This window comes from Panthera leo, chromosome B1 (assembly GCF_018350215.1).
Source record: "Panthera leo isolate Ple1 chromosome B1, P.leo_Ple1_pat1.1, whole genome shotgun sequence".
NCBI classification, from domain to species: Eukaryota; Metazoa; Chordata; class Mammalia; order Carnivora; family Felidae; genus Panthera; species Panthera leo.
Genome location: NC_056682.1, coordinates 116,704,421 through 116,730,241, shown reverse-complemented (window position 1 = coordinate 116,730,241; position 25,821 = coordinate 116,704,421). Strand labels below are relative to the sequence as shown.

The 25,821-nt window shown below is 36.8% G+C and overlaps 1 protein-coding gene across 2 annotated transcripts in view; it reads left to right on the top strand.

Moving 5' to 3' along the window:
- Positions 1-25,821, top strand: part of ARHGEF38 (Rho guanine nucleotide exchange factor 38) — a 129,271-nt gene that overhangs the window by 75,315 nt on the left and 28,135 nt on the right. Inside the window, exons 4-6 of one of the 2 annotated variants that reach the window (XM_042935766.1) lie at positions 7,062-7,209; positions 14,175-14,192; positions 24,681-24,880. In XM_042935766.1, the coding sequence (XP_042791700.1) occupies positions 7,062-7,209; positions 14,175-14,192; positions 24,681-24,880 (366 nt within the window). The remainder of the gene's footprint in view (positions 1-7,061; positions 7,210-14,174; positions 14,193-24,680; positions 24,881-25,821) is intronic. The other variant, XM_042935767.1, reaches the window with a different exon arrangement.

Sequence of the window (25,821 nt, the reverse complement as noted above, 5' to 3'; positions counted from 1 at the left end):
TAACTAAAATTCTCTTTTAACATCACTGTATGTAGTTGGTTTTTAGAGTTTAACTTATTACATATTTTTTCTTGCTAATAGGAGTAACTTTGTACTTTTAAAAAGTATATTTATTTATTTTTAGAAAGAGAGAGAGAGCACATATGCAAGTGTGAGCAGGGGAGGAACAAAGAGAGAGGAAGAGAGAATACACTGATAGTGGAGATTGATGAATGAGCTCAAACTTACCAACCAAACTCACGAACCATAAGATCATGTCTTGAGCCAAGATCAAGAGTCCAACGCTCAACCAACTGAGCCACCCCTGTACTTTTTTTAAAGGTTATTTATTTATTTATTTATTTATTTATTTAGATAAAGGAGAGGTGTGGGCAGATGGAGAGAGCAGAGAGAGGGAGAGAGAATTCGAAGCAAGCTCCGCTCTGTCAGCACAGATCCCGACGCAGAACTAGACATGGGAGTAGACGTAGGGCTCGATCTCACAAACTGTGAGATCATGACCAAGCTGAAATCAAGAGTCAGATGCTCAACTAACTGAGCCACTCAGGCACCCCAGTAACTTTATACTTTAATCCCTGTGTCTTGATCATCTCAGGCCGCCGTAACAAATAACCTTAGACTTGTTGGTTTAAAAATAGATATTTATTTCTCACTGTTCTGGAGGGTGAGAAGTCCAGGTCAAGGTGTCTGATTCCTGGTGAGAGCCCCCTTCCTACTTTGCAAACAGCTATCTCCTCACTGTATCCTCACATGGTGGATAGAGAAAGCTCTGATGTCTCTTCCTCTTTTCACAAGGCACTAATCCCATCATGTGAGCTCCACACCCACTATCTAACCTTAACCCGGGTATCTCCCAAAAGTCCCACCTCCAAAACCATCACACTGAGGGTTAAAGCTTCAACATATGGATTTTAGGGGGAAATAAACATCCAGTCCATTAAACTCTTCATAAGTAACAATTTAGGTAATATTTTCATAGAATTTTTGAGTTAGATTTTATGAGCAGTAAAGAGGGTCCCTTCAACTGTCATGATTCCTCCCAAAATATTTTCTTATGGAAGAAGAAGAAACAGTGTGTTGATTAGAATTAAGGTCAGCTGGTAGAAACAGCAAACAAAACAAAACATTACCAGCTTAATTAAGAGATGTCCATTTCTCTTTGGTGTAATAGTCTCAAGGCACGTATTTTAGATCTATACAGCAGCTCTGCTCTGCAAAGTCCTCTGGGATACAAGCTTCTTCCTTACCCATATCTTCATGTACAAGGTAATGTTCAAGTTCCAGGTAGCAGAACAAAGGAAAATATGGTGAAAAAGGGGTTAATGATGAGCTATTTGCCTCTTGAAGTTCCTGGATATTGTCACAGGACAACTTTTTGCAGATTTCATTATATGGCCACCCCTATTGCAAGGGAGGCTAGGAAATGTAGTTTTTATTCTGCTGTAGCCAAAAATGTTATTGCTTCAGGGCAAGTACTCATACTGGGAGACAATGGCAGCTCTGTCATCCACAAACTTATGCAATCTCTCTGCCGTATTTCTCACTATTTTATCCTTGGCCTGGTTGACACCAATCAGAATTTTCCTTTCTTCTCCAGACTCCTCAAGCTCTTCTGCAGACTCTTTTCCCTCTGGGCTCCCTCAATGTTAGTGTGCCCCAGCATTTGGTCCTGAAGCCCTCTTCTCACTCTGTAGACTTTCTTGCATGGTCATAGCAAAGTTATGGCTTCTGTTTCCCGAGCTTTACATTCTTACACCTCTTTTTCAGAACACTTTTTTTTTTTTTTACCATTTTCTTAATTTTTTTTTTAATTCACATCCAAGTTAGTTAGCATATAGTGCAACAATGATTTCAGGAGTAGATTCCTTAATGCCCCTTACCCATTTAGCCCATCCCCCCTCCCACAACCCCTCCAGTAACCCTCTGTTCTCCATATTTATGAGTCTCTTCTGTTTTGTCCCCCTCCCTGTTTTTATATTATTTTTGTTTCCCTTCCCTTATTTTCATCTGTTTTGTATCTTAAAGTCCTCATATGAGTGAAGTCATCTGATATTTGTCTTTCTCTGACTAATTTCACTTAGCATAATACCGTCTAGTTCCAACCACGTAGTAGCAAATGGCAAGATTTCATTCTTTTTGATTGCCGAGTAATGTTCCATTGTGTGTGTGTGTGTGTGTGTATACATATATATATATGTGTATATATATATATATATATATATATATATATATATATATACACCCCACATCTTCTTTATCCATTCATCCATCGATGGACATTTGGGCTCCTTCCATACTTTGGCTATGGTTAATAGTGCTGCTATAAACATTGGGGTGCATGTGCCCCTTCGAAACAGCATACCTGTATCCCTTGGATAAATACCTAGTAGTGCAATTGCTGGGTCATAGGCAGAACTTTTTTTCTTCAATCTCAGATTCATATATCAAATTCCATAAGGGACTTCTCTACTTAAATATATTTTGGATGACTCAAACTCAGTATATCTAAAATTAAACTCAACATCTTTCCATCTTTCCACATAAACTCCATACCTTATTATCATTGTCCATCCACATGCTTACTGAAACTAGAATGCTGAGATATGCTTGGAATTAACCTCTTCATCTCTCACATATGTCAATGTCTCTTGCCCTCTTCTCCATCCTCCCTGTTTTGCTTTAGTGGTTATAGCTAACATCTATTGGACATTTGCACATGCCAACTACTGATATATTACATGTTTTAAATTCATTTAATCTTCAAACAACCCTGCTATTACTATTATTTGTCCATATTATAGATCAGGAAATTAAAGAACAGAGAAGTCAAGTAACTCTCCCAAATGTCACAGGAGTAAATGGTAAAACCAGGATTTGAAAGCACACAGTTGATTTTAGAGCACTCTTTCTTAGGGCTCTAACTTCCTGTGTTAGCCCTCATTATTTATTTGTTGTATTTCTATGGAAGCCTTTTAATTGGATTCTCTTTTCCAGTCTCACTAACTCCTCCCTCAAATTCCATCTTTCATATGACTAATTGCCAGAGTAATCTTTCTAGAATATAATCTAATGATGTTACTCTGCCACTTAATATCAATCATCTGTGCTTCTCCCTCACCTGCAGACTAAAGTTCCAGCTGCTTCATGACACACACAGTCTTTCATGATTTAGCCCCTGCCTAAAAATACAGCCTCTTCTGGAACTTTGCCTAAGTTCTATGGCCCTGTCCAGCCATGTGAGAACCACTTGCAGCTTGTGAACAGACCTTACTCCCTCAGCGTGTTTCTATGCTTTGTACTCATTCAGAGCTCCTACTTCAGGGGCAGGCCGTTATGGAAATTGCTCAAGAGCAGAATAGGTGTCCCCCTGTGTTTTATACAAAGTCTGGCAAATGGGAGTTTACTTTCACTGGCCTTTATAAGTTTCTTGAGGGAAGCCTTGGTTCTCTGTACCTGCAGTACCTACCAAAGTGCGTGGTGTGAAATAGTCACTCATTAAATTGTAAAACCGGGATGGAGTAACTACTTCATTCCCTTTTATGCTCTTTTCCTAAGCCAAAGCCTTGGACAAGGAGATCTCTTGAGTGTCACTGTCTTTACCTTGGTTTACTGCCCTGCAGGGGAAATTCATCTTGGAGTGGGGTCAGAATAATAGAGAGGCCAAATTGTATGGTATGGTATATCTTGGGGATGGACATGAGGGTCTGGACGTAAAGAAGAGGTGGACCAAGAAGAGAAGCATGAATATATTTACATTAGTGAAGGCAACAATTTGCAACACTGGAAAAATGATACCAGGACATAAAATATGGTCGATATTTTGGGGAGTTGTTTGTAGAGGAGATAACTTTTTCTCCTCTGCATGGAGATTGCTTTTGGGGAAAGCCAATGCAGAAATTCTTGGGTTTTAGAATCTTTTTAAAAAGCACACGAAAGTTATATTTATTCTATAGCGTTCTGGTGCTTTTGTGACAGGCAGCCTGAAGTGAAATTACCTTCACTGGTCCTGGCTCAGTCCTCCCTCCACTCCTAATCATCCCTTCAAACCCACATCCATTAGACAGAGCAGCTGTCCTTCACCACTAAAGAAACGCAGCCCAGAGTTATGTTACCGTGGAAACAGAATCACTTTTTTGCTGCAAGACACATCGCTTTATCTGCATTATTATGAAGCAGAATACATTGGTAGGGCTGGAAGGGGAATCAAATATTCTGCCCGCCAGTGTTGTACTTGGCCTTTGGGTGAATAAATGACTTTCAATTAGAGTGCTTAAATATCTTTTAACTTTAATAATTGTTCTTAGATCCCCAACAGAATTTTACTTGGAAAAGAGTAAAAAATTTGACTCTGCTAGTAAGGAGAAAGCTATAAATTCTTTCAAACTACACCACTTCTGTTAAAAATATATGTGAGTGTGGGCGTGCATGTTCACGAGACTTTACAATTAATGGTTTCATTGTGTGTAAAATAAATGTCTTTGTCCCTTGTTTTTTGACTTTCTGACTTGATCCTATTGCAGATTTATGAGGTTGTCCTTACCTCTTCCTTTCTTTGTCTTTACTCTAAACTGCTTTGTAGTGAACACATATTTGTAATCCTATCTTGGGTTGGGCTGTCTGTATCCAGATCCTTTCTGGACTTGCTGCTGAGTTTCACCCGGGCCTGTCACTCGCTCCCACTTCTGGGTCATGATTCCTTTCGGCAGCCAAAGTCCTTGCTCTACCCTGCACTGTTACTCTCGTTCCCAAGCCTAAATTTAGTTACTATACTATTTTATTTTCTCTTCTTGGAACTACTCTATTTCTTACTGTTTGTGTTGCTGTCTTAAAGACCAAATCTGCCAAAATTACACTGGTGGAAGGATGAATTCAGTAAAATCCCAGGAACAAAATAAAAATCCCTCATCCTTTCAGTTTCAAAGATGCTCACAGACACTGAGTTTCCATACAAGTCCAGAAAAAGCGCTACTAAAAAACAAACAAGACACACACCCACACACCTGCACACGCATATGTGCACACGCACACACACACACAGTCTGAAATCCGATCTAATGGAAAGGGAAGGAAAGTCTTTTACTGGCTGGATATAAATTAGAACAGAATGTGATACTTTAAAAGCACTAGTGTTTTAATTCTAGAGATAGTAGAATAGCATTAAGAGACAAGTGATATTTATTGAGCAACTAGTTAGTTCCAGATGTTTGTTTTTTTTTTACATCTATGTTCCATTTAATTCTCAAATTCATCCTCAGGAGTGATGAGAACTGAGATACTCAGTTACCACCCAAACCCTAAACAACAATGATTTTTGATTCTGAGTTCAATGTTCTTTCCAACCACACCACTTTGTGTAGTGTCCAGCAAAGCTCTAATGTGTTGGGGGCTGACATCTGAGGAAAAACTGAGGCGAAGATAGCCTCTAATCCTGACTTTGCCTCCACCGGACTTTAGAAAATCATACATGTGTTTCAAACTCAGATTTGTCCATCCTTGTTTAATAGGGATAAATAACCTCTTATTTCCTTACACATATAGGGAATTAAGCGGTTAATATGCACAAAGCATGCTGAAAATACAAAGGGCATTCTATTTCCATAGGAAGAATGACTTACTGTTGTTACTGTAATAGCTGCAGATTGGTAGGTCCATGTAACTCTCAATCAGTTCAATCCCAAATCATTGTCAAGCCCACATTTGCAGTATCTTTGAGTGCAGATGCTATCACATATTTCTTCTGTCTCCCAAATCATCTTAACACAGTGCTGGATTATGCAGTGGATACTTAATATATATTTTCAAGTGATGGAGTGGGTCATTAAATCCAACTATTCAATATCTGCTTGAGCCATCAGTTACAGACCCAATTTTATCATAATATCAAAAAGGATGCTTTAAATGCTTGGACACAATTAGCCCAAGTTGTTATATGAAGATACAGTGATAAAACTCTGGTTTATAGTAGTATCCAACTGAGTTTTAACAGGAATAATGGCCAATTCTTCTACTATTACATATAAGGAAATATTTTATATCCCTAAACTCTACTGCTTGTCTTTCAGATACCAAGGGAAATGTTAGCTGAATAAATAGTAAAAGAAAATAATTTACATTGAACCTGAAATTTCACTTTCCTTACCTCTAAAAAATTAGCAATAATTGCTCCATTTTGAGCATTTACTATGTATGAACTGTACTCTACACACTACCTCTTTAATTTTTATAATGAGCGTATAAAATTGGATCTATTATTGTGCCTATAATAATAAAAATAATAATCTGATTCTGGGAGGAATCAGATTCAGAGAGCCAAAGTAACTTGTCCAAGTCGTTACCTGTCCAAGTCTGTAACACAGCCTGATTCAAACCCATACAGACTGATTCTAAAGTGTTTTCCTTAACTGGGATCCTCCACGTCAGTCAAATGCATAAAGTCACCTTTGAGAAAACCAACCTTCTTTTGCTGCCTATCTCCATTAAGCTCTTTATTCTGCATTTTATAAACGAGAGGAAGGAAGGGAAGAAAAAAGGAGGGAGGGAAGAATAAGGGGGACAGGAAAGGAAAGGAAAGGAAAGGAAAGGAAAGGAAAGGAAAGGGAAGGGAAGGGAAGGGAAGGGGGAAGGGGGAAGGGGAAGGGGAAGGGGAAGGAAAGGAAAGGAAAGGAAAGGAAAGGAAAGGAAAGGAAAGAGAAGAGAAGGAAAGGAAGGGGAAGGAGAGGAAGGGGAAGGGGAAGAGGAAGGGAAAGGGATAGGGAAAGGGAAAGGGAAAGGAAAGGAAAGGAAAGGAAGGGGAAGGAAAGGAAGGGGAAGGGGAAGGGGAAGGGAAAGGGAAAGGGAAAGGGAAAGGAAAGGAAAGGAAAGGAAAGGAAAGGAAAGGAAAGGAAAGGAAAGGAAAGGAAAGGAAAAAGGAAAGGAACATCTTCCACCCCTCCTGAGTAACCTGGGGATGAAGTGGGACCTATCCAACTTCTTAAGACTAGCCACCGTTGTCAAATAGTAAATATGTGGAATGTCAGTCTGGTTGACTTGATGTCATTTTGCCTTTGTTTTACATTTTTCAGGAGAAGTATTCTTGCAGATTAAAGGGCCCCTGGAAGATATTTATAAAATCTACTGCTACCACCATGATGAGGCGCACAGTGTACTGGAATCCTATGAAAAGGAAGAAGAGCTGAAGCAACATTTGAGCCACTGTATCCAGTCCTTAAAGTAAGGCCTTTTCAAATGATGATTTCCATGCCTAGCAGGGAACATTTTAACTGGATGTAGATGAAAGTTCTCACATAAATCCTATATTTGATGAGGCTTGCTGGGAGCTCCACTTTGTGTTCTCTTTATGAAAAGCTGACATGCCAGAAACCCTGATTGACTCTTTTCTCCCCCCTGTGAGCATGACTAAAAATAACATGGGAGAAGATTCAGGGCTCTGTAGAGATAGAAAAATGCAATATCAAAAAATGAAATGTGGAAGAAAAGGCCCTTCTTAAAGCTGTTGTTACCTCCCTGCCCACCCCCCACCATGAGACAGCATGGGGCACCGTGACCACTGCAGCATGTGGAATAATAAAGTTAGTGGAATGTTCCATGGTTCTCTGATGGCTCTCACTTTCCCCCAGATTCACTAGACCAGGTTCAGTCAGACCCTGTTCAAGTTAGTTTCAGGAGTTAGTTATGCCTTCCTTCTTTATCCTTAAAGTTTTGGTGCTACATAATATACATTTTTTTTTAATCTGGAGGAAATTATTCACCATAAAAATCTAAAAAATATAAGGAAGTACAAATAAGATAAAAACACTTGCTATTCCATGTATTAACTCTTTGCTAGACCATGTATTAACCACAGCTTGCATTTTTTCTGATTTTATTTATATGCATAAATATGGATATGTGTTTGGGTTGATTCTCCTAAATGGAATTGGGATCTTATTTTGTATGCAGTGTTCTACCACATGAAGCTAAAGCCGACATTTCTGCCCTACTCCACATCTTACCTAGTGGTTCTACTGCAGTGTTTCATTTCTAAGGATTACCCATTGTCAAAGAATTAACCAGAGAGAGTTGTGATATCTTAATCAAAGCATACCCAGCAGTCTGAGCCTCTAGCATATTCCCCCATTAGGTACTCTATTGCAGGAGGACAAATATGGGGGTCTTAATGTGGTACAAGAGGTTGGTAGCTAAATTAAAATGAAATCATGAGACTACAGTAATCCCCCATCTTATCCATGGGAGATACGTTCCAAGACCCCCCCCCACACACACACGCACTGGATTTCTGAAAACTTGGATAGTACCAAACCCTATATATACTATGTTTTTTCGTATACATTCATACCTATACCTATGATAAAGTTTAATTTATAAATTAGGCATGGTAAGAATTTAACAACAATAACTAAAATTGAACAATTATAACAATATACTGCAATAAAAGTTATATGGTCTGTCTCTCAAAATATCTTGTTGTACTATACTCACCCTTCTTCTTGTGATAATGAGAGATGATAGCATGCCTCCATGATGATGCGATGAAGTTAGGTGAATGACAGAGGCCTTGAGAAGTAGTGTTAGGCTACTATGGACCTGCTTAGGATCAGTCATCAGAAGGAGGACCATCTGCTTTCGGATCACGGTTTTTCCGTAGTAACAGAAACCCCAAGAAATGAACCCATGGATAGGGGAATTACTGGTCTCTGGAAAATGTCTTTCCAGGGGAGAGCTGGGATTGAAAGTGGGTTTAAAACAGGAGCCAAATAATTTTTAAAAATTAACGTTACTGCCCTCTATTGGTCATTAAGTTGTTGCAGTTCTTTACCCATTTTTCATATCATGGAAAGACTATATTCAAGTCGCAAAATCACAAGCATTTATGTAGTGCTTACACTATACCGAGCATAGCTCTGGGTGCTGAAAATAAAAAAAAAAAGTAATAATAAATGAGAATTTAGGTAACTCTTAAGGATAATATGTGACGTGTAGCTCCAGTTGAGTATTTTTCCACTATTTGCAGTTTAGTTCAGTGTTAGAAATCAATTCGGAGAAACCTTGAAGTTCGAAGTTGTATCCATGTAAATAAATTCATATATTAAAAGCAACATCGTCTAAATATGTATGGAGAAATAATGGTGTTATCCGGGGTGTGAATATCTACTTTTCCTACCTTATACTAGTGGCAAGATCTTATCAGTAAATGTCTTACTTGAGTCACTCTCCTTCTTCAATTTCTAGAAATAAAAATCTCACAGCAAGTGAACAACTAGGACCTTTAACTATCGCTCCAACTACAACCTCAGGAATGGAGGTCCATACCAGGAACGGATGTAGCTAATTTACTTTGGCATGTGCTCCTAACAGCTGACTAGAAGTGGGGCTGTCTGTTCAGAGTGGGGTGAACACTAGTTTATTCATCATTAAGGCTTTTGACTCCTAAGAGAAAGAAATGGACCCTGCCAGAATACTCCATTAGGCAGTGTAGTTCAGTATCATACCCCCTAAAAGCAGCTAAAAGGCAGAGGTAATTTTGAAACATCATGAAGTATCAATTACTGAAAATGACTTTCAGACCCAATGACTTACTTGATCTTTTTCTGAAAGCCTTGAGTTATTGCCCTGGTGGATGTCCCAAATCTTGTGTATTCAGCACTACTCTGATTCTAGGGAGTAATTTCAGGCACTGGAAGGTGCTAAGGCTTAGAAAGCACAAAAATCCAAGCAAAGTAATATTGACACTACTATTTCTTAAGGGAAAGAAAAATCAAAATAAAATAGCTTAAGTTAGAGCTATTTTCCCAAAAGTTGCCTTTCCATGAAAATAAAGTTGATGATGAATTGTACTGGTCTGCCCAAAAGCTGAGAGCAGAATTATTGACATTACTATAATACTGGCTTCAATTGAGCTAAGCTTTAAATTCTGAGAAACAGGTTTTTAAACAGGTTTATAGGCCAAAGAGAGTCTGGAACACCCCAAGGGCTTGGTTTCCCTTGCCAAGTAATCAGTCAAAGCTATTACTGGGGCTCTGCCTTCTCCTTGTGGCTAAATAACAGAGCCCAAGTGCACAGTTGCCAATTTCTAATGAATATTAGGTGTGGCCTTCATTTCTACCGTGCAAGGGGATATTGAAGCAATATCCATGAGAGAGGTGGCTTCAGGTCTCAGAAGTTAAAGCAGATTTTAAGCAACTTAGGTTGCATTTGAACTAAAATTAAAATATGTTTATTGAGGGCCTAATAAATATTTATAAAAGTACTAGATAATGTTGAAAAAAACCCACATATATATGCATAGTTCTTGCCTCCTAGGATCACACTTTCTACTTGGGTAGATAAACAAAACCATCTGGAAAGTTTAATAACAATACCAAAGTTAATTTAAATAACACACCAGAAGCTGTCACGGTAAGGTTAAAGACTAATTTCCAAAAGGAGGGTAGAGAGATTTCCTGGTTCTGTAACAGACTTGAGCTCATAACCCTTGGCTATTCTTTGAAGCCCATTATCTTTCAAAAGAGAAAATAATATTTGTATCTAGAAAATAGTTTTGAATCCCTTTGAAACATTAGGACAGCATTTCCTGGTGTATGATTTCCCCTGTGTCAGATCCACAGGGATGTGTATTAAAACTGCACATTCCTAGGCTCTGCTCCAGACATACATACATACATACATACACACATACATACATAAATAGGACTGCTGGGGGTCCAATCCAAGAAGCTATGGATTAACTAGCACCCTCAGGTGATTGTGGATACATACTCAGGTTAAGAACCACTTCAGAAGGAGAAATCAGTACTTACTAGCTGCTTTCCCTGAAGCATACGACTTTCTTCATAACTATAGACACCATCTAAGCAGTAATTTCAGGGTTTGGGGACCTTAAGAAAGAAAAGGCTAAAACTTTCTGGGAGTGCAGTATCACATCTACATCTGTAACTTACAAATTGGAAATCTGCAAATTTTTATTTATTCAACAAGGAATATTTACAGAATCTCATTAGTGACCCGTAAGATTGCATGAAATGCTATTAATACAGTCTCTAAATTTATGGAAGTCATTTGCTAAAGCTATGGTTACTTAGCCTCTTTGGGGTTATTTAAGGCTTCTGATCTGTATGCAGAAAATGAAAAATAGAATAGCTATAAATGCAAGTGTAACTATAATTAGAATAGCCTGTCTGCTACCTCCTTATTCTGTTTTTCTAGCTATAAATACCACCAAATCCCTGCTGCCTTTCAGAGGCACTAGAGATCTGTTTATTTTGTAATAGATAAAGAATGAAGGGGCTTTTCCAAGTTTTTTGGTAGTTGGAAGACACATTCCTAGCTTTATGTCTAGTTGTTATAAATTTGTATACATTTTTCTTCTTCCTAACCAAAGCCACCATCCTTGGGAGGAAAACTAACTTCTAGTCATGTGGGTGCTTTGGCTGTTTGTAATACTACTACAGTTTCTCCATTCAGAGAGGAAGCTAAAATCTTGTGCAATGCAGAATCTAAAGGAATAGAGTTTAATTTGTTCACCATATTTTATACTGCTTAATGATATTCTAAAAAACGTTCCAAATAAAAATTAAGATCATTTTTGAGGGGTGCCTGGTTGGCTCAGTCGGTTAAGCATCTGACTTTTGATTTCAGCTCAGGTCATGATCTCACAGTTTGCAAGTTCGAGCCCCGTGTCAGGCTCTGAGATGACAGTGCGGAGACTGTTTGGGATTCTCTCTTTCCCTCTCTCTCTGCCCCTTCCCTGTTTGTTTTCTCTCTCTCTCTCTCTCTCTCTTTCTCTCTAAAAATAAATAATAAAGTAAACACGAAAAATATTTTTAATCATTTTTGAAATGTTTTTCAATTCCTTGCTGTATGGCACCATGTTTGAACAAAGACTATTATAATTAAGAAACAGCCACATAAAAACTTCTGTTAATTTTAAGTCAACTTATAATGAGGCCGTGAGGGTAAGAGGTGTGGTGAGGGTTGTATTAAATTACTTTTATCCCATAAAAGGGTAAGTGGACACAATTTAACTTCCTCCTTCCTGAATTGTCTTTGGCTGGGGTGAACTTCTGGAAAGTTTTAGCCTAAAAGGAAGAATTTTTAAAATGAGGAGCAAATAAAAAGGAGACATTATAAGGTAGTACTATTATTACAGGTTTTCCCTGTTAGAAAATCTCTCAGGTTCCTTTTTATAAAATGTTATACTGATATTAAATACAGTGTTTAATTTATGTTATAATATTTGTTTTATTTGGTTGAAATAAATGAAATAGAGAAAAAAATTTCTATGTCTTCTTTAGGAGTTAAAAGAACAATCTTTTCTTTCAACTTCAAATTCTCTGTTTGGTTCCAAAATTATCATGTTGTTCAGTTGTTTGCCCCGTAGAAAAATGCATTTATATTTTTATTCAACTTTTCCCCCAAATTTTCTGATCTATGATCCATAGAGCATACTGAGAAAAGGAAATTCCTCATTAGAAGGGGACAGAAATTGAGATTAAAATGTGAATTTAAATAAATGGAAGGAAATTCTGCATGGGGGGTGGGTAATAGTGCAATTTCTTTCATTCAAGTAGAAGCATTCTTCAAATAGCATTTAATAATTGCCTAAAATGATAACAGTTGCTGATTTAAAAAAAAAAAACTTATGATTCTCTGCTTGATTACAACAAGGAAATCTTAGATTCAGCAGAACCCAGTTATTTCAAGATGTCTAGGAATCCATTCATAGAAGATGTGTGAAGAGTGAAGGACAAACTGTTTTACATATATGTATACCATTGTTTTCCACATATGTAGAGTACTGGGATTAATTTTTTCAAACCTTTTAAATCCATTAAATCTATGAAATTCAACATAGGTATTTACCATAGATTTTCTTCTCAATCATAGAATATGAAAAGACTATCTATTGTTATGAGATGAGGTCACAAAAATTTTTCATATTGAAAATATTCATTGTATTCCAAAAGACTGGAAACCAGAGGTCGAGGTGATCAGGTTATGAACACAGTTTACTGCTTTATTTCTTTATAGCTATATGAAGCTTTTGGAGGAAAATTTCTATCTCCTTTCTGCCTGAAATTTAACTTGAATAATTCCCACTTCTTTTCTTGTTAATTAATTAATTTGACAAATATGTCTTGTACTCCTACCTGATGCCAGTCACTTTTTCAGGTACTGGGGCTACAGCAGAGAACAGAGCAAGCACACATTCTTGCCCTCATTCAGATGGGGAGCAGAGAGATAGACAACAAGTGAAATAACTGTATGGTATATTAGAAAGTGACAGTGTTATGAAGAGAAATAAAGCAGAAAAAGAGGGTAAAAAGTAGAGTAGGATGCATGGCACAATTTTTAAAAGTTTGTTTTAAAGGAACTTTAGGAAGGTTTCACTAGGAAGGTTTCACTAGGAAGAAACATTTGAGCAAAGACCTGAAGGAGATACCTGAGGCAAGAGCAACCAGGCAGAAGAACAGCAAGTGCCCAGACCTGGAGGCAGAAGCTTGTTTTAAGACTATAAAGACTATAAAAAGAGTCCTGGGCTGTTGCCATAGTTTGGGGGAAGTTTGGGAACAACAGGAAATGAGGTAGAGAGGAAGTGGAAGGAGAGGCAGATCACATTGCCTTGAAGGACTTCCATTTTTCCTGAGCTAGATGTAAGCCACAAAACTAGCAATGGCTAGTGAAAGTTTTTGTGAATTTTGATAATTAGTGAATTGTCATATTGAATAGGTGAATAGTTTATAACCTGGATAACACTGTATACAGAAATATTATGTAGCACTTGAGGGTAGCTTTCTACAAGTCAATTACAGTTTACTTTGTAGTGTTATAATCTCAATTTCTCCTGTCACTATGTTTAACTAATTCTATTCTCTCTTTTCATAATGTAAAAAAAAAATGATGTTTAAATCCATTTCACATGATCAAAATTTACTAATTACAATCTGAATCAATAGTTTTTAATCTTATATAGAGTGTGAAACAAAGTTGGTGTAGACAAGATACAGGTAAAATTTAAGGGATGTGATTATAAAATAATGAGACTAATTCTCTAAAACATTCATGAAAATAACATCACTTTATTTTATGTAATAAAAATTTAAGGGTTTTATAATGCTTGCATATTGCCTTAAGTATGTAGATTTACATTAATTTACTTTTCTCCTTCTCTCTTATAGGAAAATATACATGCAAGAGTAAGTACATTTGTTTTAATAATAGAAACCAAATGTAAAGCTCATGGGGAAAATGCTATTGAGTATTTCCAAAAATTAGAATTTTTGTTTTTTACAATTATGTTTATTGCTTCTGATACATTATTTCCAATTTGCCTGAGGTAATCCTACATATTAAATTATCTCATATATTTTACAAAATGTATTAAAAGAATCCTGGGGTATAATATTTAATAAATTACAACTTTGCTGGTTCCAGGAACTCTTTAGGAATTGCTCATCGCATGTATGTTTAGGAACTTATTGTGTCCAAAACATACCTTCCTAAGAACAACATTAGTCTTTAAAAAAAAAAAACAAAAAACCTCAGATTAATACCATAATGTTTTTGAAGTTTCTATAGATTAATGTACAAAAGAAAAGATCTTCATGCATTGTAGTAAATATTGGGTTTCTTCCAATTTGGACTCTTATATGATTTACAGAGAAAAAATCAAACACACATATAAAATATATTTAATATACATAAAATATTAAGATGAAATAGTTTGTCACTGGGATAATATAGAAGTTATCTTATCAGAATAACAAAACATATACACAACACTTTGGAAGATGTCCATTTTTATAGAAGGAAAACATGTCTAGTCTAATACTGAAGGATGATATTGGCTTAAATACAAACACAGATTTACCAGTACTTTTAAAAAGTACATTTACTTTCATTTTTTTAATGTTTATTTTATTTTTGAGAAAGAGAGACAGAGTGTGAGCAGGCAGTGCGGGGGGGGGGGGGGGGGGGGGGGACGGGTTAGTGGGGGGAGCAGAGAGAGGGAAACAGAATCCAATGAAAGCTCCAGGCTCCTAGCTGTCAGCACAGAGTCTGATGCTGGGCTCGAACAGAGAGATCATGACCTGAGCCGAAGTTGGACGCTTAACTGACTGAGCCACCCAGGGGCCCCTAAAAAAGCATGTTTCCGGGGCGCCTGGGTGGGTCAGTCCGTTAAGCGTCCGACTTCGGCTCAGGTCGTGATCTGGTGGTCCGTGAGTTCGAGCCCCGCGTCGGGCTCTGGGCTGACAGCTCGGAACCTGGAGCCTGCTTCTGATTCTGTGTCTCCCTCTCTCTCTGACCTTCTCCCCATTCATGCTCTGTCTCTCTCTGTCTCAAAAATAAATAAACGTTAAAAAAAAATTTTAAAAAAAAGCATGTTTGCTTTAGCATGGTTAGTTAATTATCTAAAGGCCTGAGTTCCTAGTCTGTGTGTGTACTTGTGTACACGTGTGTGTGTGTGTGTGTGTGTGTGTGTGTGTGTTCTAAACTTATGAAACTGTACATCAGGAAATACAAAAATCTATAAAATAAAAATTATATTAACTTAAGCTGTAAATACCTGTCATTTATGCTTTGGTGCAGAGTGACCATGAGGAAAGACAGAATTTCAGAAGTGAGGTGGAAGAACCAGGCATCGGACAGGGAACCTTAAACTAAGGCCTCGTGCTCGTGTCTTGGCCAAGTTGAGATGTTAGTTTTTGACATACCAAACAGGCACCCAGTTTTCTCTCACTTTATAAGTCTTTTCTTTCAAAAGGGGGATATATATATATATATATATATATATATATATATATATAGCATGCAAACAGATGTGAGTAGTGTTGTTCAATGAGTTCCTAATTCTGAGATCATCTCATGAAAAGGTGCATGATGGAAGGGGGCCCTTGTCCTTTCACACACTGGGATCCTCCTGGCTTCTCTTCAATGATAGTTGATGCATTTGGAGGGGTGGGAAAATTGCTGTCTCCTTAAAAAGCCTTTTGCTCCGGCATTGTGCCTAGGACTAGAGATTCACATAGAAGAACTATGTGAATTACACAAGAACTTCCTATGCTACAAATTCTGCTCAGGTTTCTTTTCCTAAAGTTTTTCTCCTGTGGTTATAAAGACCAAAAAGAGAGAGAAGAGAGAGAGAGAGAGAGAGAGAGAAGAGGGAGAGAAAGATTCAGAGGAGAGTGAGAGATTCTTTTAATACAGTTCGCATGCACAGGCTCCCACATACAGAATACTCACAACAAACAGTACATTGTATTGAAATACTTGCTTAAAAATCGCTCTAGCTTTTAGGACAGTCCTGCTGCGTGGGAGTTAGCAGGCTTTGTATGCCTCCCCCTAGCCTATTCTATACATCAAGAACTGGAAAAGAGGACGAGCAATCCCAGCATGTGGCTGGATGAACATCAAAGGCACATTCGCCATGAGTTATTTTCCTTCCTGTTTCTCTCACTCTGGTCATGAGGCACACATGCTGCTACATAAAAGGGTAAAAGGCAATGTCAAGTGCTTTGTAATTGTTTGGCTCCTTAGCAGCTAAGGCCAAGAATATTGCAGCCAAGAGTGCATTTAGGAAATGTAGGTTTTTAGATGCTTCAGAAAAATTCCTTACCTATGGAAATGGAAAATTGTGTCTGGGTTCTTTTTTTACAATTGACATATTTAAAAATACAGAAAAAGATGTTTATAACTTCTAACATGTTTATTTTGAATTATAATCTTATGCAAACATCAAAGACAGTATTAAAGTGACAAGAATCATAGAATCCTGCACCAAAAAAATGCCTCCAAAGCATTTGATCCAAGTCCCCTGTTCTAAAGCAAGAAAAACATAACTATTCTAAATTTAACAATCTCCAGAAATGCAATGTTTTATCTTTATGTTTTTCCACTTTTTTATATGCATCCTCTGTCTGACCGTGTATTCTTACCTTTGGATTCAGGATTTCTATCAATCTCAAAATGTTGTAAATTATTTTCATCTTTCTTAGGTTTTACATTTTTTTTAATTATTAAAGAAACCCTGGAAAACGTAGAAAATCAAAATGAAGATAGTAGAGACAATTGGTAGTCACATTCCAGAGAGTTAACTCTTGTAGCATTTCAGGAGTCCCTTACTTCACTGAAATTTTTTCTACACACACACACACACACACACACACACACACTGACTAACATAGGACCGCTATATATTTCCTGTATGTCAACTTACTACCTCATTCATCAGTGTATCATGGACACCTTTCTATGTCAGTAAATATAAATCCACATTGCTTTATGACTGTATAATATTTTATCTGATGTATACACCACAGTTTAGTTTACCAAACCCTTATAGATACTTGAATTATGTCTATCTGTCTTATAAAGATTGATGTTATGTGTTCATTCTTATACATGATATTTGTACAATAATTTGATTTTCTTAGAATGAGTTTCTAAAAGTGGAATTGCTAGATCAAAGGGCTTTTCATACTTACTGCCAGAAAATTTAAGAAAAGCTGAAATAATTTATATTCCCACTACCTGTGTATGAATTGTCCATTTATCTCCTATTAGCGAGCACTAGAAACAATTAATATGTGTTATCTTTATAACTTGTGGCAATGTAGGAGGCTCCAAATAGTATTATACTGTTTTAATTTCAATTAGTAATAATCTTGAGAATTTTTCATGTATGGTTAATTATTTGTACTCATCTAATAAATTATCTTTTTATTGATTACTTTTATTGAGATGTTCATCTTTTCCTAATAAATTGATAGTGGCTCTTTAATTAGCAAGTGTATTAACACTTTTTCTGTTTGATGTGCTATAAATAATTCTTCTAGCTTATCATCTGACTTTTAACATGGTTTATGGCAGCTTCTGTTTTCATTTTTATCTGTATAGTATTGCAGAGCTAAATTTTAAAATAGATTTATCACTTTTTTCTACCATGGCTTTCAGATTTTGTCTTGTGCTTAAAAACTCCAAGATTGTTTTAAAGTGTAATCCCCTGTTTCCTTCAAATTCTTATAAGTTTCATTTTTAACATTTAGACCTTTGATCTATATGGAAATTGTTTCGGTATAAAGAATCCATTAATTTCGTCATTTTTTTCTACATAGCTAGAAATTATCATAACACCTGATATTGAATAATTTATTTTTTTTCCACAGAGTAGGAATGCCATATTTACCATGTACTTAATTTTCATACATACTTGTATTTATTTCTTGATTTTCCATTTTGTGCTATTCTTTCATCCATATATGTACCTATACCAAATGCTTTCAGTTTTGCAGCTTTATATTTTAATATAAGATATAACTAAAGTTGACCCTTAAACAGCATAGAGATTGGGGTGCTAACCCCATGCAATTGAAAATCCATGCATAACTTTTGACTCTCCCAGAACGTAACTGCTAGTAGCTTACCTTTGGCCAGAAGCCTTACTGGGAACATAGTCAATTAACACATATTTTGTCCATTACATGTATTATATACTGTGTTCTTATAATAAAGTAAGCTAGAGGAAAGAAAATATAATTAAGAAAATCATAAGGGAGAGAAAATATACTCAGTACTATACTGTATATTTAAAAAATTCATGTATAAGTGAACACTCACAGTTCAAATTTGTGGTGTTCCAGGGGTCAACTGCAATCCCAGCCCAGTACTCTTCCTTTTCAGAATTTTCTTGGATATTCTTGCATGTTTCATTTTTTAAAATGTTTGTCCTTTTGTTAAAATTATATGTGCCGTGGTTGGAAAAGCCAAATAGTTCTACAGGATTTAAGAAAAATAGTCCTCTCTTCACTTACCTGCTTCTTAAGGACATAAGTATTTTCACATCTTTTAGTTAATATTTTGGTACTTATCTTCATCAATCTAAAAACATGTTTGGTTTTCCCTTTTTTTTAAGTGTATTTATTTATTTGGAGAGAGAGAGTGTATGTGTGTGTGCACATGCTAGCAGAGAGGGGTGGAGAGAGAGACTCCCAAGCAGGCTCTGTGCTGATAGCACAGAGCCCAATGAGGAGGGACTCCATCCCACAAACCATGAGATCACGACCTGAGCAGAGATCAAGAGTTGGTTGCTTAACCAACTGAGACACCCAGGTGTCCCTGGTTTTTCTTTTTTAAGTATTATGTTTTGTCTTCCCCTGTAGAAGACAAGAATTTATCTCTCTTCCTATACCATCTCTACTACACACACACACACACACACACACACACACACACCCTCCACATCTCTTCATTCTTCCTATGCAGTTACATTGTCATTTGGATTAGAGCCATCATCAGTATTTGATTTCTTGTATGTGAGTATATCTGAGTAAATTTCTTTTCAAAGCTAAACCTTGGAAGAAACTGATTACTTGTTTTCCTGGGAAAACAAAAAATTGTCTCTATTTTTTAAAAAAAAATTTTTTTGTTTTCCTTGTTGTGATCATTAATGCCACACACTCACAGCCAGTCATCTCTTAAGACAGCCAGATATATTATGCATGCTATCAACTTCATCTCCCTAAAAAAGCCTCTCCCAGAGCCCTTCTGACTTATTGAGTCTGGACTGGGTGACTGGGCACAGCCATCTTTAAGGAACTCCCCTCCTGGCATCCTGGAGAATCTTTGCCTCTTTCCTATTTTTAGTACCTCCTTCAATAGTTTTCTATGTTTGCCAAGAAAGTAAAATTTTAGGAAATTTTATATCTCCCAAAATCTTTATTTTACCCTTACACATGATTTATAATTTGATCAAGTATAGGATTCTAAATCGAAAATCCTTCATCTTCAGAATTTAAGGGTAATTCTTCATCATTTTCTAGCTTTCAGTGTCACTACTAAAATCTGAAGCTTCTTCTGATTCTTAATTGTATGTTCGTACCCATTTGCTTGTATGTTTCTCTAAAGGATTGGAGGGTCTTCTTTTTGTCTCCAATAGTCTCAAGTTTCATGAATTCCCAAGTGTGAATCCATCTCATCCATTGTGCTGGATCCTCACCAAGTTCTTTCAACATGCTAACTCATGTCCTGTTCTTGAATTATTTTACTGATGATTTCTTCCCCATATTTGCTCTGTTCTTGGTTTCTGGGACTCTAATTATTTCAATATTGGATCTTTTAAACCAGTCTTCTCTTTTTTTTTTTTTAATTTTTTTCTTCTCTTTTCTATCCCTTTGTATTTTTTGTTCTTCTTTCTGGAAAGTTCCTGAACATTTTCTCCAACACTTGTGAGATTTTATTTCAGCTATTATCCTTTTAATTTCCAAGAGCTCTTTCTTAGTTCTTCAAATGATCTGACTTATTTGTATAGCACCCTAAAAATTAGGCTGTTTCTTTTTTTAATGTTTATTTTTGAGAGAGTGAGAGTGAGTGCGTGAGCAGGGGAGGGGCAGAGAGAGAGGGAAATAGAGGATCCAAAGTGGGCTCTGTGCTGAGAGCCCCATTTGGGGCTCAAACTCATGAACTGTGAGATCATGACCTGAGCTGAAGTCGGATGCTTAACCAACTAAGCCACCCAGACACCCCTAGGCTGTTTCTTAAACAGGTTTACAACTAGTCCTTCTTATTCTAAGCCCCACCTCTCCCTCTCTCCACTTCCACAGGTTCTCAGGGAGTCTAATTAATGAATCTTTGGAGGAATGATTAACTTATTGCCTCTCCATATTACTGGCTCTCTCTGGTTTGAAACTCTCTGGTAATGAATCAATTACCATTAATTCATTTTCTTTACATCTTCCTTTAAGAAAAATTTTTTTAATGTTTATTTATTTTTGAGAGAGAGAGAGACGGCAGACTGCAAGTGGGGGAGGGCCAGAGACAGAGAGGGAGACACAGAATCTGAAGCAGTTTCCAAGCTCTGAGCTGTGAGATCATGACCTGAGCCAAAGTCAGATGCTCAACCAATGAGCCACCCAGGCACCCCTTCTTCACATCTTCTAATACTTAATAGTGCGTATTTATTTTTACAACAATTTTTTATTTATGTCAAATGCTATTTCGTTATTATTTGTATAGCAATGTACAGCTTTTTTCTAAAATTGACTTAAGGTGTTTTAAAAGGAGAGTGAATGAAAATAAATTCAATAATAGTACACATGGTTTGTGGCTACTGTAAAATAAATATTAAATTTAGGATACTTGTGATCATAAAACAGAGGAAATTCAAAGTAATATGATCGATAGTTAAATGATTATTTTCCCTTCCTCTTGTTTTCTCCCTTTAATTAAGATATATTGGTGTACCTCAGTCTCATATATCTGATTTTTTTATCTGCCACCACAGTTTTTACAATGTTTAAACATCATTTTTATTTTCATTGTGCCACTGTTTTCTTGTGTTTGTTTTGAAGCTCTTTACAGCCAAACTGGATGCTGCTAAAACAAAGCCAGCTGTGTTTACTGGACTTTGTAAAGTCCTAATAATTCACAATGAGATTAGCGTAGCTCCTTATGTACTAAATGCTTGCCAAAGTATTCATGATAAGACAGAAGAAGAAGAAACAGAATTACAAATGAATGACTACCTTGGTTTTTAGCCCAGTGTGTATGGGAAATTGTTATGCATTTGGTTACTTTCTGTTGGGGATGCATGTGATAATTGGGTGTTTGGCTGAGCTGAGTTATATCACACATAGGACTCATTTGCCTCTCATAGTTATCAGAACTTAATCTTACTGGAAAGGATTAGGTGGGGTGAATGCCTGGAGTGTCATTATCTTAAAAGACATCCTCTATCTTTTCTACCATATTGCTTGTCTGTGTGATGCAGATATCAGAACATCATTGCTCATCACTTGGGCAACTGTCCAAAGTACGTGCCTGAAGACAAAAGTGTCTGGGAGATTTCTCATTTTTGAGAAAGCCTTTTTAAATAATTGCATTGTGACACTTTTAAGAGAAAGAGTAATAATTAATAATTGTTATTATTGCCCCTTGAAACATAAACGAGAGAGAATAGAACTTTGATATCAGAAAGTAATGGAAAAAGAAGTAATGATAAGGTGTGGACACTCTAAAGGGCTGAGGTTGGTTTTTTTGAAAGATCTTAAGCTCAGAGTTACAAGTATGGCCTAAAGGCCATACATCTGGGGTTTTTTTCCCCCTGTAATTAAAAATGTTAAATATGTACATAACAATAGACCAGACTAATAAGCTATCTTATTAAAATTGGGTTTTCTTTGAGTTCATTGAATCATTGAATATGATTATATTCATATTTTGATGGCATTTTCAGTGATTTTTAGAGGATTAAATAAACTAATATTTGGTGATAGTCAAAGGAAAACCTCAGAAGAAATTCTGATCATATTCACACAGATAAAATGATTTCTTCTCATCAAGTTAATACCTTCCATATTCCTGACTTGTTCTTATTTAAGGGAATTATTTCTACTTAAGTGTCTAAACTGTTGTATTGTTGAAGAATCTCTGTTAAGATACATATAAATGCTGTATTTCATATTCAGATGTTTTGCTTTTGATATACCATCAGTTAGAATATATATTTTTAGTTGCTTTTTTATTTTTTTTTTTATTTTAGAGAGAGAGAGAGAAAGAGAGCACATAAGCAGAGGAGAGGGGCAGAGGGACAGAGGGAGAGAATCTCAAGTAGGCTCCATGCTCAGTGCAGAGCCCGACACAAGGCTCGATTCCATGACCCTGGGATCATGATGTGGGCCGAAATCAAGTCATACGCTCAACTGACCAAGCCACCCAGGCACCCCTAGTTACTTTTCTCAGTATTCATAATAGATTTACATTTTTTTCCCATCCACTTCACCCCGTCCTCTTGGAAACCAACAACATCTCTTTTTCCCTTTCTCCCTCATTCCCTCCTTACCATCCTGTCTCCTTACATCCCTTCCTCCCGTCCTTAATGGATTTTGTGTAAATGGGTAGAAAGTGCAAGATAAATTGCACTAAAGCAGCTCTTTACTCCCTTGCAAACCACTTACTTTGAATTTCCTCAAAAGAAAAAAAAAAAGGTTGCCACTTGGTCTGCTTCTGTATTTGTCTTTATTATGGTATCATCATTTTCTCAGCATGTGATAAAGCTCCTTGGTCTAGTATTCATGACCACTGTGCAATTTTTTTGGAAAAAATTCAATGTAAAATAAAAGCACATTACAGAAAATCTGAAATCTATCATTTCAATCTACAAATATTCATTGAGAAAATATGTATGTCAGGCTGGAGATAGAGTGATGACAGAGAAATTGAGCATAAACTGATAAATAGGGAAACAAAATGATTGCAGATAGTTGATAAGTGCTACAATAAAAATGAAAATGGGGAGATGTGTCAGAGAGTGACTGGTGTGTGTATGTGTGCACATACACATGATAATCAAAGTTCCCGAGTTTCTCATTTTTCAAATGAAGAGTTTAGTTAGATGATCTCTAAGGTGTTTTCAGGCCTTTTCTAATGATAAACTTTTCTAATTTTATCCAAAGTTTTTTAGATCCATTTCACTATTACAGTGATATGGTGTGTTGTCTGTCCCTATTAATATTTAGAAATAATAATTAAAGAATAAAAAATTCACCTATTAAGATTGGAAAGCTGTCTGTATTCTTATATATATTCTTGCCTACCAAAAACAAAGCACAATTTCTGTCCATGTCTATTTACAGTGTCTCTTTATTTGCCTCTTGACATAAAAAGGCTTTTAGAAACCTGACGTCTCGCTAAAAAATGCATGACAGTGGGTTGGGCAATGACATGACCAAGCTTTCAGCTTTTTTGCTTTCTGTGAACTGCTTGGCCAATTGGAATGACTCTATTCTCATGTCAGAACTCTGAAAGAGAGAGTCAGTCATGTGTGCTCACTTGTATGTAGCCATTTGAAGATCTGTTGGTTAAGAATTCCCTGTGGAAAATCATGCAAAGTCATGTGATAGCAATGATTAGTGACAGTGGTGGCATTAATAATATTCAGAGAACTGTTGCATTTATTAGAAATGTCTTCTGGGAACTGTGGTAGAACCTCTGAAACATTATAAATTCAACTATTCAATTTGGTAGAAGAGAGAAGACAATGATTTCTTTCGTCTATAATTGACAAGTCATGTTTTAAATAATGAATTTATTTTCCTTGCTAATAATCACAAAAATATCTCCAGGAAGATGTATTTTTCTTGGTTGTCTTTCCAAAAAAGTAATTCTGAATTGTTTCCCACTATTATTATGAATCTTGTCATTAAAAAAAAAAAAAGGTAAGTGGAACATGGATGGAAATCCTGCTTTGAGTCCTTTTTGGTGGACAGATATACTCATGTGTTTTCTTTTAGGTTTTTAGTAGTAGGATGTTTCAGTCTGGCTTCTTTCTGTCATCCATTGCTCTTGCTTTATTTTTAGAAATTGTGTACAGGGCACCTGGGTGGCTTAGTTGGTTAAGCGTCCAACTTCAGCTCAGGTCATGATCTCACAGTTCATGAGTTTAAGCCCCACATCGGGCTCTCTGCTATCAGTGCAGAACCTGCTTTGGATCCTCTCTGCCTCTCCCCTGCTCATTCCCTCTCTCTCTCTCTCTCAAAAAATAAACATTTAAAAATAAAATTGTATGCAGCCAAATGGAGGAAAAATAAAGGAGAAAAACAGTTTCAGGATTAATCATAAAAATCACAAAAATGAAAAGGAGTTAATAAGACAAATGTCTGTGAAACTGATATTATTTATCTCTATTATAGAGGCAAGCCAAACTTACTGGACATGGGCTCTTTGATGATCAAACCAATCCAGCGTGTAATGAAATACCCACTACTGCTCTGTGAACTCCAGGGCTCCACCCCTCCCTCTCACCCAGACTTCAGGGCACTCGGGGATGCCTTCACTGCAGTGAAAGACATTAATGTGAACATCAATGAACTTAAAAGACGGAAAGATTTAGGTAAGAGGAGACATGATGAATTGAGTGCTTTCTGTGACTGGAGTGTTCTGCTTCTGAGAATCAGAATATCTAAGTAGTTACAGCAGTTGTGGTGATCATGGTCATCTGATATCTAAAGTTAGAGGCCAGGGAGGAGAGTGTGATTTTGTCTGGGTTCAGGAGATCATGAGGCACACACACACACACACACACACACGACAAACTTTTAAAAATTAAGCAGCCCTATACTCAACCTCTGTTGCCCACCGCACGCCTGGTGACATACTGTGGCCTGAAGAAACCATAGCGCGTCGTCCTCCTGTCACTGGCTGTATGTGTGGCAAGGAGAGATGGCATGGCCAAGTAGCTGGAGCCGTGGGAATCTAGAGCTTGGTGAAACGGATGGTGAAACAGGTCCAGCTGCTGCTACATAGAGCTCATCTGGTTCTGGCACATTAGGAATGGAGATTTTGTAGCAATAATTGTTTCACTGAAGTGAACAAGTATTTCTTTCTCAAATTAACAAATTATTGCTAAGCATTTGTTAGCTAAGATGTAAAATTTGTGTCTGAAGTGGAATGTAGATTTCAGAACAGGAGGCACAGTTATATGGTTTCTATCATCCTGGATATAGTAATGCATTGGGATAGATTGTAGGTCCTCTCGTAGTGTAATTTGTGTCCATAAGTTCACAAATGGCTTTGTGCTTCTAACATTAAAGCTCAATTCAAGGAGTGCCTGGGTGGCTCAGTCGGTTAAGTGTCTAACTTTGGCTCAGGTCATGATCTCATGGTTCATGGGTTCGAGCCCCGAGCCTGGAGCCTGTTTCATATTCTATGTCTCCCTCTCTCTCTGCCCCTCCCCTGCTCGCACTCTGTCTCCCTCTGTCTCAAAAATAAATAGACATTAAAAAAAAATTAAAATAAAGCTCAATTCAACATTAAAGCAATGGTAGGATTTTG